Below are 14,927 nucleotides of genomic sequence, written 5' to 3'. Positions count from 1 at the left end.
TCTCCTCTCCTCTCCTCTCCTCTCCTCTCAGTTAAATGAAACAGCCAAGCAGCTAATGGAGATAGACAAACCTACGCCAACTAACGTTCCAGGTCCGAGTTCTGAGCCAGCCCCGTTGGGCCCCTGCTCTCCTGGCCCCTCCCCCAGCGCTTCCCCGTCAAATGGTAACGGCTCTGGTCATCGGAGAGGTGAAGGAAAGAAAAACGCCAAGAAGCGGCATTCGTTTACGGCGCTGTCCGTCAGCCAGAGGGCCGCCCAGCTCAACAACAGACACAGCATGGAGATCTCACACCCAGTGCTCATCAGTTCCTCTGACCCCAGGGCTGCTGCACGCATCCAGGTACACACACATACACACACACTGTAATTGTAATATGTGGTGGTGGTATTCAGGTCACCTCAGTGTAGAAATATTCATAGAAATATAGAAATGTAAATATTAGCTGATGAGACTGGGTTCATTTTGACAGTTTTATTTTATATATTATAAGCTGATCATATGTTTTTTATGTAAAAACCTAGATGTGTGGGACAAGTATCTCTGAGCTGTACTTAAGTGTAGAACATGAGTAAATGCACTGAATTTCATTATATGTAGTTGATTTCTTAGTCGGGCTCTAAGCATACACGGTAAACATGCATGAACATTTTGAAAAGCAGATTTGACTTTGGTCACTCTTTTCCTCTCTATGTTATGAACTTATTCCCTAGTCACCTACTCTGACAATTCCATGAGTCTAAAATCATTCTTCTGTTTAATAGCTGTCAAATGGAGACACATTGCTTTTACATGTATTGCCTTTGGTTGCATTTACACCTGGGTTCATTGTGTTTTTTCCATCTCTGAATAATACCCAAGATGCATACTGAAAAGCTGGAAAGGCTGCAGGCACATATTGCAAAACATAATTTATTTTAAATGGAAACTACTCAGTTTGTATGTATCTGTGTGTCTTTAGGATGCATCTCCCCCAGGTCCCTCTCCCTCCTCGGCAGGGGTACTGGTGCCCCCCAAAGTGGCATCCATAACCTCTGAGCTGCTGGCCCATGCCAAGGTGCAGCTGCCACTCAACATGTGAGTACACCTCACGGTGCTGTCAGCTCAACACACCTGCGACCTGGGTTTTTAGTCCTTCCTCACACCCACCCATTATGTGTTTTATGAACAAAGCTGATATGTACCTGAGATGCAATGGCATGATTTCAGAACCTGCCTCCCGGCCGTGTTAAAAATATTTCCACTTTTGTGCCCAGAGATATTGGCCGTGTTCCACCACCCTCTGCAACCACATTTACTCCTCCACTGGTCAAGGATGAAATCCCCCTCAGACAGGAAAAATACAGTCACACACAGTTGTGTGATGCTTACATCAGTGTTTCATAACAAGGCTTTCAACAGTACAGCCATACTATGCATTTTACTGCATGTGATGTGCCTACATAGAGATGAGCATTGGGAGACAAAGTTGATCACATACTGTTGTTACTATTTTATTCAAAAATGAACAACGAACAGTGAGACGTGTAGTCTTTACTAACATCTTTACAGAGGTCACACATCTAAATTCATCTGGACATTAGAGGAACATTTGGGCAGTTACACATTTGAACAATTACAGCTACATTATGAAGATTATCCAAATGCAATCTACAGAACTTTACTACATTCACTTTTATTCATTGCTTTTTTTTGATGGTGGACAGTAAACAGCTGACGGAGAAAAAAGGATAGAGAGGTGCAAAAAAAAACTTAAATCAAAGATGTTTCAGTTACATGGTCAGCATCTTAAACCCTTTTAAGTTCCACTAGGAACTCAGGCACCAAGCTAAAATATCTCTTTAAAAATGTGCTAGATTTTTTAAATTTACTTCAGTCACTACACACAGGAGAAACAAAGTAATGTTGCATAGGCTACAGTTGGAGGCTTTGCTACTGATTTCACAAACTTCACACTGGCTGATAATTTCTTGAACGGATTAATCTGCCTGACACACTCTCACAAGCACAATTAAATTCTTGTGGAAATGTAACCTCACTAGTCATATCCAGATGGCTGGTGAGGTGCCAACGCTGAGCAAGACTGTTCTATAATTTACCTTGTAATTAATCTACCAGGTAACTGCCAGAAAGATGCGGGTATCCTCAAAGTGAGTGTGTGCTTCTGACCTTGTACTTCTCTTCTACCTTAAGAGTGTAGATATTTTTTGATATTTGTGGAAAGTGAGGACATTTGCTCAGTCCTTCTTTCTTCCAAGGTTAGAATTAAGTTTATGGATTAGGCAAGGGAAATCCTGCCAATGAGGAAGAACAAATGTGTGTATATGCTGTTCACTATTAACTGGTGTCCCACCTGCAGGATGTGAGTCAAATACAGCAACTGTGTCAGATTTAATAAAATCTGTGGTCTTATTAAAGTAGAGCTGTAGGTACAAACACACACAGATATGCACATGCGCACACACGCACACACACAAACAAACACGTACAATTAACACACACACACGTACGTCCGGAGCGGGTTTGTCCTACTGATGAGGTCGGACGTTTCCATCTTGACCTGGCAACTATTCCTGTTGCCATGGGGAGACGGGAGACGGTCCCCACATCTGTTACCATGACAACGGGGGAGGCAGTACACATAGGGCTTGTTTACTCTGTGGTCTTATCGTCTTCTGTTGGAGTCTGGCACTACATACTACGAATGTCTCCCAGCGACAGGACCAGAAACTCATTTATATGTTAACGCAGATGCAATACACAACACTGAATACATAAACATAGTTATTAAGTAAGTAAATAAATATTTGTAAAGCAAATACTAGATTTATCCGTGTACCAGTTTGTAGGCAGGTTTATAAGGACATTGATTAGGCACCCATTCACGGCATACCTGACTGTTTGGGAAGGAAAATCACATTACTACCTCAGAGAGAAATAACTTTCCTTAAGAATTTAATATTAAAAATGTTTAAAAAATCGCAGGCTACACTGCATCATTAAAACATTAATGCTACTCGGGTTTTATGTGAGCCAACCTTTTTCTGATTCTGATTATGTGTTTGCAGTTTTACAATGATTGTTGTAATGGTAGGTTTGCTGTACCATTTATCTTATAAATTGTTATTCTTATTATTATTCTTATTATTTTTTTTATTTTTTGGGGGGAAATTGGTCAGTTGATATATGAACAATATTGTTCATTGGACAGAACATATTAAACCAATACTTAAAAATAGCCAAAGGCATCATTCTTGTTCACTCATAACAGATCATGATATAAAAGAGAAAGTATTCTCAGATAACTTGCCTGGTAAAATAAAGGCCAATAAAAATGTAATTGTGAGAGAATTGTAACTGCTACTATGAGCTCTATAACTAAACTGTTTAAGTGCATTAAGTTATGCTGTTGATGTTGTTGGTTTATTCTCAATAACATTGTATGCAAATCAGCTCATCATAACTGGTAGTCTCACTTAATGAAAAAACCCATCTGAAACTTTGTTGTTACTGCTTAAATAGTGGAAGTAGATTTTAGATGCTTAGATGCTTAGTCAACTAAAAATAAGATGTGAGAAAAAACTTTGGAAGATAGCTTGGTGCTCAGACCCTTATATTTTGGTTTGGATTTCGTAATTGTGCATTGGTGATAGTACAGTAGATCAATGGAGTAATCCACATGCATGCTTCCAAGAAGAAGCCCAATGGGATATAATTGGTAAACCACCAATTTGCCCAAAAGTTGGTAATGTTTTCAGTATTTGACTCACTTTAACACTTTTCTGTTGCTTTTGTTCCCCAGATATCTGGCTCTATACGCCTACAAGCCCCAGAAGGCTGACGAGCTTGAACTTAGGAAAGGGGAGATGTATCGGGTGACAGAGAAGTGTCAAGACGGATGGTTCAAAGGCACCTCACTGAGAACCGCTGCCTCCGGTGTCTTCCCAGGAAACTACGTGACCCCTGTGTCCAGGTTAGTGAGTTCAGGCTTGGGGATGAGAAGAGTGAAGGGCGTTGTGGTGATGCACCCTCCCAAGGGATTATGTCATCCCCACATCCAGATAAAAGCAAGTGGCAATCGTATTAGGGGTGTGCAGTTGGTTATGAAGCTTGAAGTACCTCTTCCTTTGCCCAAGATGAAAAAGGGACTGAATTGCTAGAGAGACCACAGTATGAGCACAGGGCACCCAAGTTAAATCCCTACAGCCACATGTCCTGTTCAAACCTCTACTCCATTTATTGCTCAGTTTAGTATTTGGTTCGGTCATGTGATCCCAAAAATGCAGTACAATCAGACAAAGGCCCCTAATTTTGTCCTCACACAAAGGCGATGATAGCGCTAACACAGTCATTGTAATTTTTCATGGTAATTTCGTGGTTCCAGCAAAAGCGAATCCAGCTCAGGCTGAGCAGTGCAATTTAGGTTCTTGTTATGGCATGTAATTGCACATGTGTTTCTGTGTGCTCAGGCTGCCTCTTGTCACAGACACATACCCTAAAAACAATTATTGGGACTTTAGTCAGCTGAGGTGCAATCTGCGGGTGCTGTATTCTTCCTGCTTCAGCCTCTATATTGTGCCCACACTTTGTCAGGATTATACTTACACCTCTGGCCACCAAAACTACCAAAATTATTTGGTCACACTAGCAAATGCACCAGAAACATATTCTGAAAAGTCCTTACCAGGGGGGACTGTAAGCTGCTGTGAATGAGCACAAGAGAAAAAAACACTTTTTATGCAATGGAATATAAAAATGTTTAAAGCCCAGTTTAAACCAATTTTATTATTTTTCCTCTTGGAAAATTTGCTTTGCGGGGGATTTAAATATCGCAAAGATGATTTTTAAATGTATCCTCGCTGACTAATTCAAAGTGGAACAAGGAAAATCATTTCTTTTATAAGGGAGTGTGAATTTGATTTGAATACAAACTTGGTTTAAATACCATGTAAAATACAAAACAGCAGTCAGCTGATACTGGCTCTGCCTTTCTAATGCTTGGCTACCACATAGTGTAGATCATCATCACATCATTGTTACTTTTGGCATCCTGATACTCATAGCTGTTAAAAGCAAATAAAACAGAAAAATGAGAGTGCTGAAATCATATTTGGCAATTTAATTACCCTCATTATTCTCGTATGCATGAAAATATTTGCAGTGGCTGTTCATCTAATCTGTATTCTGCTCCTTGATGCAGTTAAAGAAAATGAAAGCAAAGGAGATTTAGGATAACAGATAGAAAGAAAAGAGCAAAGGCAAAAATGAGGTAAAGAAAGATAATGAGGAGATGAAGAGAAAAGATATGGTACTGAAGGATACTCAGCCGAAGGGTGAGAGAGTAAGAAAAAGAGAAAACGAGAGGAGAGGAGGGAAAGGGTAAAAGACTGAATGGGGCGGAGAAAGAAAAAGGTGAATAAGGTAAAAGGGCTGGGAGAAATTGAAATAGAAGAGAGTTGAAAGAGAAAATGACAAACCGATCGAGGAGAAGAAGGAGAAAGAAAAAGCAAAAGAGAGAGAGAGAAAATGATACAAAGAGATGAAACGGCTGCAAAAACAGCAGGTGTCCCTCTCCTCTGGATATGAATGGCTGCTTCTCATTCTGCAGTTATGCAATCTAAGAGAGGGAGAGAGAGAGAAAGGCAGGATGGGCAAGTAATCAAATGAGAGGCAATTTGTTATTTTTACACATGCATACTCTCTCCTTCTTCCACCCCCCCCCCTTACCTCTCCCCCTCATTTGTCTGCAGTGCAGCTCAGAAATTTCTCAATATGATAATGAGGGCTGCCAAAGATGCACACACACACACACACACACACGAACACACGCACACACACACACACACACACACACACACACAAACACACAACCAATACAGACTGGCTACTAATGTTGGCATGTCATTCCTTTAAAATGCGGTGTGGTTTACACTAAAAAACAAGAATTTGACCAGTTTCTATATAAATATTTATGAATGCATTTGGATTATTTTGAACAGATGTTTAACATGTCATGATGGTATGAAGGCTGCTTCAGAGGACTGCCCACTCAAGAAAGGAAACAGCTGTAGTGTAATTGTATGAAGTCTTAAAAGTTCCTGATAGCAGCCAAGAATATCTGTATAGGCCTTAATAAATGTGTAATACCCAACACACACAATAAGCAGTTAAAAGTAGAGTACATGTGCACTGGCCATAGAGAATCTCAAATCAAAGAACCTGTGAATATCTATGCTGTGCCTGTTAGTGGAAACACACACAAACACACACAGACACACATACAGAGAAAGCCATAACTCGGTATGTGTGTGACGGGAAGTCGATGGGCAGCCATAAGAGTGTGAATACCGCTGCGTCAATAATGTTCAGTTCACTGTTCTGCCATTCAGCACTCTACAGACAGAAACATGAGCAGCTTGAGGCTCCGTACATGTTACAGCAGGACACTGTGTTGTGCTGATCCACCAGTCAGATAATAGCACTGAAATCACTCACTTTGAACAGAGATAATAGTACCGTTGGCAGTCCCCGCTCTGCTGTTATGGACTATCTGCTGGCTATTAACATTTTGTTCTAAACAAGAGACTGCACTTATGTTAGCGGCTTTGCGAGGCTCTACTTCAGCTTACTGGTGCTTTGAACTTAATGATATTGTCATGGCTGTTGTTGATGGATTTCACTTTAAACCAAAAAGTCTCTACCTCATGGTGGTGGTAGAGGAAAAGTCGGGGCATCACGTCCTGTCAGTAGGATTCATCCTCTGGGCACCATGGGTATCTTCTCTTGGCAGTCCATCTGATTGGTGTTGACATACTTCAGTCTGGATCAATGTGGTGGACCGACCAAATGACAAACATGTCCATCCATGGGCCTTGTAGCTAGCTTAGTTTTCACATATATTTGCTGGTTTGAAAGGAAGGCCACTGTTTCTAAAGTAATACCCTTTACGTTAACATATGAGTAGAGTTGACAATGGCAGAATTCAATAAACATCATCTATGATTATAGTCGATATCCGTGTCCCCTGTCTCTTCTTCAAAGGGCTCCATTTGGAGTGGGTGCTACTCGTGGCTCGTGTCTGTCAAGTCCAGTAGGTGGAAGTGGAGGAGGAGGAGGTGGGGGAAGTGGATGCAGTCAGGTGGGGAGTAAAATCTCTGACCCGTCGTCTCCAGCTTCCCCGGGGCCCTCTTCGTCCCGTCCCTCCACCCCACTGGTAAACTCAGCCAACTCCATTCACGCCATTAGTCCCGCCTCCTCGCCGCAAACTGCCGCCGCCCAGCTGAAGAACTGCCTGCGCTCCAGCCAACACACGGTTAACCAGGCACGCACCTCAATGCAGCTGGGTAAGCAAGAGCGCACGCACACACACACACACACACATACACACACACACACACACACACACGCACACTCATGTACACACTTGTGGTGGCACTCAAGAAAGAAAGAAATGAGAACTTCAAAAACTGAGGTACTCATGTGAATGACAAACAGCCTGCTGTGAAAGGAGAGGTGAATCTTGTTACAGCCCTCCAGAGAAATGTAAAGCGAGTTAAGAGAAAGTATTTATGACATGGAGATGTCTCTGTCTCTGGTATTTTTCCAACTTCATGCTCTGCAACATCATCCCCTGCAACGGCTCACCAGCCTAAAGGCTTAAAGGAGCAGAGTCCAGATCATTTGGGACGTTACAGCATTTTAGGCCCTTAGTCTCTGATTACAGAATAATAGAATATTGATCAGTCATTAATTCAAGTAGCCTCTACACCATGTAAAAATTTTGCAGGCATATGTTCTCAGTAGCCTCTTTTACTTCCAGTTTCCTCAATGCTGTTAGTAATGTGTTAAAAAAAAAAAAAAACCCCAAAAAAACATTTTGGACCAAAAAATAAAAAGTCCAGTTAGTGGTGTTCACGTAGACTACATGGCCAAAGGTATGTGGACATCTGAGCATTACAATCATATGTGGAAGTTGAACATTTCATTCCAAAACCATGAGCGTAATAGGGTTATGCAGCGAGGTGATAGGAAATGAAGGGAGAAAGATGACAGATCACATGCAACAAAGGTCCACACTTGACCGCACTAGAAGCATGGACATTGCAATTACATGGTCAGCGTCTTAAATCCCGAGGCCACGAGGACGTCTGTTGGGAAAATAGAGAAAGAAGATGAAAACTCCCTACATAAAGAGCCCAGACGGCTGGTGGATTCTTGCTGTGAGGTGACGTTGAGCCATCATGCTGTGAACATTGAAAAAATATGTGTTGTGGTGAATGAAATACTGCGCACATAAATGTTCTCTTTTCCTACAACATTCTGTATATAGGAGGGTGGTTATATTGTGTGTGTCTGCACGATGTTCACTGCCAATGTTTTTCCATTGGTCAGTCGCACACAACCTTCAGAAACACACACACACCTATGTCTGTACAAGGTCTAGATCATATCAGCCTTGCTCTCCACTCAGAGTCTATTCATCTCTCCAGTCCCCCGTTCTCTCCTCCTCTTTGTATCTGTTCTGTCTCCCTGAGAAAATAATGGTGAAGGTTTCTTTTGGAGGCTGAAGAGTACACACTGTGAGAACACTGCCAAGAATAACACACACACATGCACGCATACAGCTACACACATACAGACGTGTACTCCCACGTACAAATGAACACACAGACTCACAAACACACAGCTGAATGACATCACTGTGCTTTTTGTTTTATGGAGGCGTAATGACAGAGCTTCATGCCTCTCCCTCTCTCTCTCTCTCTCTCCACCTCTTCCCTGTTCTCTCTCTGTCTCTCTCTCTCTCTCTCTCTCTCTCTCTCTCTCTTACACACACACAAACACACAAACTCACACATACACACATCTGGTCTCCATTACAAAATAAAGTATGTGCATAGTTCTGGCGTTTAGTGGTTTTATCACATGACCAGTGCGCCTCTCTATGGACTTCTGCCTCGGTACTGCAGTGTAGAAGAGCAGGTGGCTAGCAACCCTCTGTGTGTGTGTATGTGCATGTGAGTGCATGCGCATGCCTGTATGCTTATGAGTGTGTATTTTTGTGTACTTCTATCCTCATGAGCACCAAATGTCCTCATACAAATTGAAGGCTGAAAAAAAGTGCTCTAAACATCTTAGCCAGGTTTTATTTCTACAAGGGGCTGGCTTCAGAGTTAGGGCCTCAAGTTAAACTTAGATTAGTCATACTATATTTCCATACAGCTGCCAAGTGAATGTGGCACAGTATTAAAAATGTGGTGCAGTTCCCATTTCCTAATTAAGATGAAGAAAAACCTTTTACTGATGTTTAAAAAAGTCACATTTCATGGAAATTACACATAGTAACTCTGTGTGGGATGTTCATTAGTGCCAAATAATGTTTCCTGCACCTTCATCTGAAAGTGATAACCAACACCCTTGGTATCACTCTAATCTACCATGCAGTTGTCATTAAATCCCTATGGAGATTACATTGCTGTATAGAATAACATCTACTGTTTTTGGTAAATATGTCCCTATTTACACAGTCAGAATAAAGATATACAACCAAAGTTAATTTTGTTTGCTGGAATAAGCTCCTCCACTTCTGACATTACTATATGATGACACTATTGAGTGTAACAGTATGTCAACTAGCTTTTAGCTTTACCCATTCTATAACGATGGACATTTATATTTGTAATTCTTCTGATCTAAAGTTGGCACAAAACATTCTGGTAGTGTGGGAATATTTTGCAAAAGTGGAACTTTGTGTATTTGGTTTTATAATAATGCAAGTACTTTATTTACTGAACATACAGTACATACAGACAGATCTATTATGTCAGAGACACAGATCATTCATAAAACCAGATATTAAGTAAGAGGATCATTAACTCAAACTCCCAAAATGTTGTCATGATATTCTCCTTTATACCAATCCATGTGTATCTGTGTCTGTTGCAGTCCACAGTCCTCCTGCTGGAAGCCCGGAGCGCCCCACGGTGGCCATCTCTCCCCTGCGTCCTCAGAGCTCCTCCCCCTCACGTTGCCACGGCCAGTCAGGTCGTCCGCTCTCCATGGTGTCTCCGGGACCCAGCTTAGGGCCCTCACCCCTCTCTTCTCCCGCCTCACGGCCCCTTCTGCCGCTCTCATCCCCTCTCTCGTGTCTCACACCTCCTAACGTGTCAGCGGTGCTCCTCAACGGCGAGCCGGCCAGTCCACTGCAGCCACCATCACCAGGCCCCTCCCATGCCCCCACCCAGGGAGCCCTCGCACCCAAACCAGAGAAGGTGAGTCTCTTCCTAACGAATAATTAAAGAACAATTTAGGCTGAGAGTCAAATGTCACTGGCTTGTTTTAATGTGTAATTTTTCATTCAACAATCACACTGTGGAAGTAGATACTGACAGCTGCCTCAATTCACCAGAATTCTTTATATGCAACAGACTGAGAAACAAACATCTTTTCTCTAATAGAATGATTGGATGTCTTGTCTCTTTTCTATTATTTTCTCCACATGTATAATCAATAGGCTGAATGCAGTAACTTCATGCTTTTTTTCTGAAGGGAAATCACTTGTCAAAGTACATAAAGACTAGACAGGTTGTCAGAAAACAGGTTTCCAGGTTTCCCATAAATTTAAAATCATAACTCTTGATAATAAAAATGAATCTCTGAATACTGAGTATTAGCTGGTGGAGAATATACATATAATGGCCAATTTTCAAAATTTTAAAACAAATCCTGCAAATAAAACTCACTTTATATATTTTAAGTAACTTTAACACAACAAAGGTGTTTTGTGATCCAGATTTCACATGAGCTGTGTCAGTAGTCCTCTCCTCTCCCTCAGTAAGTGTCTTTCACCCAGGGAGCTGGCACAAACGGCCTCCTATATGTTGTGAGACCTACGGTGCTAAAGCTGTGGATGTTAAATCGGGCTGAGCTGACAGTGAAGGATGGCACCGAAAGCTCGCATCTGTCTCAGCTCCATTTGTTTCACTGTTGGCTCCACTGTCTGGGACAGCTAATCTAACTACATGGCTAGCTGACAAACAGCTCATTGACTATGGAACAGCAGGCAGTGGCCTTGTTTACATCGTCTCACTCAAAGATGGCTTGAACTCGTATTTTTTAGAGGCCAGATTCAGGATCATAACTCACATACTGAACAAATCTCATAGAAGCTAGAACAAGGTAGTGAAGGTATCAGTCAGTTAAGAAGGTGATTTGTTAGAAATAGGCCATTCTTACTTTCATGTCATTCTGATATTAAAGAATGTTCCCATATTTTCACAAGTACAAACTATGGTTTCTATCCTTTTTTAGGATAATTTTTCTCAGATGTCTTCAAATCTGATCACCCACTCTCTCCAAAACAACCTTTCAATATGGACTGTAGCATCCAGTGTTGATATAAAACTTTCAGAAGCATTTATGCCCTTAAAACATCAAATAAAAAACCTGAATATTTCAATAATAGTTTTTTTTGCAGGGATAGTTGAGTGGATCAAATTCAAACATACAGAGTTTGACCCAAAATAACAGACCATGGCCATCTTTTGTTGTAAAATACTTTATCATCATACTATCTTCAAATGTTCAGCCCTAACCCTCTTTCACACTACTCACCATTGTTGCTTTCAGCTTGGCAGAGCAGAAACATCAGGTTTGAAGTCAGTGTGGCGATGAGGCCGCACAGAGTCCATCTTTGTTACAGAGGAAATGATGAAGCAGCTATGATAACTGTCTGGCAGACAGTTTGGTTTATCTCTGTTCGACACAGTGTCACACTGTCTAGAGCGCAGCCAGCATTACAGACACTTATCACATTGGACATTGAGATGCGTTTGTAGACCATTTCCAAGAAATCTGTGCATGCAGGGTAACTGACAACTAAAGAGCTGAAGGAAGTACTGACAAAACGAGTCTGAATTTGTCTTAAAAAACATGTTTAAGATGATATTGACCTTACATTAAATTTTTACTGTACTGTGCTGGTTTATTTACATTTTTACAGACACCTACTATATTCTGGTGAGCACAGTTTTTTATACTTTTTGCATTCACTGATTGCAAATATAGTCTTATATTTTACTCTTAACTGCTATTTAAAAGTATATTGACAATCTCATACCTCCAACTAAACACACTCCTTGTTTTATACCACCAAACTGCCGGTTGAAGGAGAACGAGTATATCAAACATATTACGGAGCTCCTATGATTCCACCTGGTAATTTCTTTCAGATAATTTAGCTAAAACGCATTCAAAGACTGTTGAGTGTTAACGAATGAATGGTAGCGTAATCAGCTCCCATCAACCCTGAGCAGTCTTTACATGCCAGCCTTTAGTTTGAAAGGCTCAGTTCAAAATCTGCCCTATTGAGTTAACTCAACAATGACAGTGAATTCTTCCTAGATTAGATGGTTGTTGAATCAATTTACGTGTGTATGTGCAATTTCTTACATTTGGAATGAAAGAAAACTTTGCGCACACACACAAACACGCACACTTTCATTTAGATACCATGCAAAATTATACTTAAGTAGCATGTCAGGTCCAGAACCGTGTTGAACTGTGAGTGCCTGCTGCCATCTGGTGGCTCATTTTGGAACAACAGCATCAGTGTGACTCGCTAATGTAAACAGACACACACAGGCGAGCACACACATCCACAGGAGGCAGATTAAGCCTTTAAGCCTGCGAATGAAAGGAGAGAGGGAGTGATTATTCACTTTTTTCTGTCGCTCTCAATCTCTCCGCCTGCCTTCCCTTTCTCTCGCTTTCTCTACACCCCTGTGTTCTCTCCTTCCTCCCCTCTATCGTTCTCTCACCCTATTTTTCCATCTTTTCTCTCTCTTCCGTTCCTTTCCCTTCTTTGTGTCCTCCTGTGCCTCTTCCCCTCCCTGAGTCCCTCCTCCACTGCTCCTCTCTCCCTCTACACCCCTCTATTGTCTCTCCTTCTGTTTATCTCTATTTTTCTTCTCCATCATCTCCTCCTTCCCACAAGTTAAAATTCAAACAAGCTTTATTTGCACGACAGGAAGGAAATCTATGTTGCCAAAGCCGTGAAATATTTTATGTGTGTTTATTTCAGTACCTTGCCATTGTACACTCGAGGCGACTGTGGATTCTCCAGACAGTGAGCATCAGTTGTTTTATGAAAAAGGGATTTATGTTTGGGGAAAAAAATTTAAACAAAGAAGATCCACATTTCAACATCCTGTGAGAAAAAATTAAATCATGGTATTTAGGGAAACACATAACTCCAAAGCACTGGCACTTGTAGTATAGAGGAAAGGAATGCTGTTATTTTTCTATAGTGGCTCTGCTGAGTCAAAGTGTTTATACAAGCGCTCTAAGTGCTTTGTAAGCACTTTTTTGACTGTGCTGTCCCACTCTATACTAAGACTTGTCATTAGAGCTATGAATTGTTATTACCTCCCTTTTTAATTATTAGATTTTGATCAGCTATTCCTATATGATGGTGTTTTGCCACTTTGTGTTTGGTAACAGTGTAGTGTGTCACAAGATTTAATTAACAACCCACGTAGTTGTAAGATCCATTTTTGTTTGAGTGGGATGTCCGTGTTTTTGGCTGCTCATGGTGTAGTGGTTGAAGCTAGCTGTTAAATTTAGCTCTTTTGGCCTATAAAATGCCAGAAAATAGCGAGAAATTGTTCATGGAGCACAAACAGGTTTTTGCTTCAAGCCTTGTTCAGTATTACAGAGCCATCTGCAAAGGCTTGCAAATTTGGTGTGACAGCTGGGCGAACTTACCACAGGGACCAGTGGGTAGTGGTGGTAGAAAAATAAGGGATGGAAGAAACAGATTTATCTAAAATATAAAATAAATAGAGGAAGTGTCCTGTGTAATGTGATTATAAGTCACCATAACCTCTCAGTGTTGGTAAGGCTGTGCCATGTTCGTTATATGAAATGTAGAAAAACTAATACAGAGAAATGATTTCAAGTGCAGTAAAGGAAAGGAAAAGATGAGGCTTAAACTACCCTCAGAGAAACCAATAATGATGTATTCAGGACTGTAGAGATGTTTCTTCCATGGTGACAGAGTCTTTACAAGGTCAGGTGGTGAAAGATGAGAGAGTTTGCACAGAAACAAATATCACTCAAACACCTGAACCTGAGAAAAGAAGCCAAACTCTGTGTAAATTAACTTTGCTCTGGATGTTCCTGCTGTTAATAATAGAATGTGTTTTGCTTATAATTGAATATATATAAATATTCAGATGAACAACACATGGCACAGTAGTTTGGTAATGTGGGATGTAAAACACATGTTCTAGATGTGATTTGTTGAATAAGAGTGTGCAGACTTCAAAATTTTCTGCAAGTGAACATTAGTGTTAGTGAACACAACATTTTGTGGGAGGGAGCAGAAGTGCTTGCTCTAGCTCCACCATATGAGGACTCTTTTTTGCTTTGAGTTTGCTTGCTGACTGTATGTTAGGAGGCAGTGTTAAATATAGTGTAGATACAGTTGTAGCACTCTTATGTAAGGTGAAGCTGAACTTTATATTAGCTTAAGAAGTAATTACCAGCTCAGGGACTTAAAGTTTAACAATCTGTTCCTTTGCTGCTGAAGTGCTGTGAATTGTGGGTCATTGTTAACAATGTGTTCAAGATGTTGCAGCAGAGGTTTATGTCGCATAGTAACAGATTTACCTGCTCATGTCCCTTCTGGTTGGGCATCATGTGCGTCTGCTGTTGCTGCTGCTGCTGCTGTTTGCCTGATGACAGTTTGGCTCTCTGCATTAACAATATTATATCTAGATGTGTCTGTCCCCATCTACGTTCTCTTTAATGTCAACTGCTCCACTACCGACTTCATAGTGAGAACATTTATACCCATTATCACGTTTAACATGAATCCTGGCAGCTCTTCATGCTTGACGCTGATCCGTCTGTACAACAGAGTGCAGTG

At 41.0% G+C, this 14,927-nt stretch overlaps 1 protein-coding gene across 3 annotated transcripts in view; it reads left to right on the top strand.

The window, feature by feature from the left end:
- LOC130177491 (E3 ubiquitin-protein ligase SH3RF3-like) overlaps positions 1-14,927 on the top strand; it is a 97,997-nt gene that overhangs the window by 74,675 nt on the left and 8,395 nt on the right. For all 3 annotated transcript variants that reach the window (XM_056389310.1, XM_056389309.1, XM_056389308.1), the window contains 5 exons: positions 32-340; positions 960-1,075; positions 3,801-3,971; positions 7,040-7,341; positions 9,944-10,269. In XM_056389310.1, coding sequence (XP_056245285.1) covers positions 32-340; positions 960-1,075; positions 3,801-3,971; positions 7,040-7,341; positions 9,944-10,269 — 1,224 coding nt within the window. The remainder of the gene's footprint in view (positions 1-31; positions 341-959; positions 1,076-3,800; positions 3,972-7,039; positions 7,342-9,943; positions 10,270-14,927) is intronic.

The sequence above is a fragment of the Seriola aureovittata genome, chromosome 11, assembly GCF_021018895.1.
Source record: "Seriola aureovittata isolate HTS-2021-v1 ecotype China chromosome 11, ASM2101889v1, whole genome shotgun sequence".
Classification (NCBI taxonomy): Eukaryota; Metazoa; Chordata; class Actinopteri; order Carangiformes; family Carangidae; genus Seriola; species Seriola aureovittata.
This window is presented reverse-complemented; position numbering and strand designations above follow the sequence as displayed.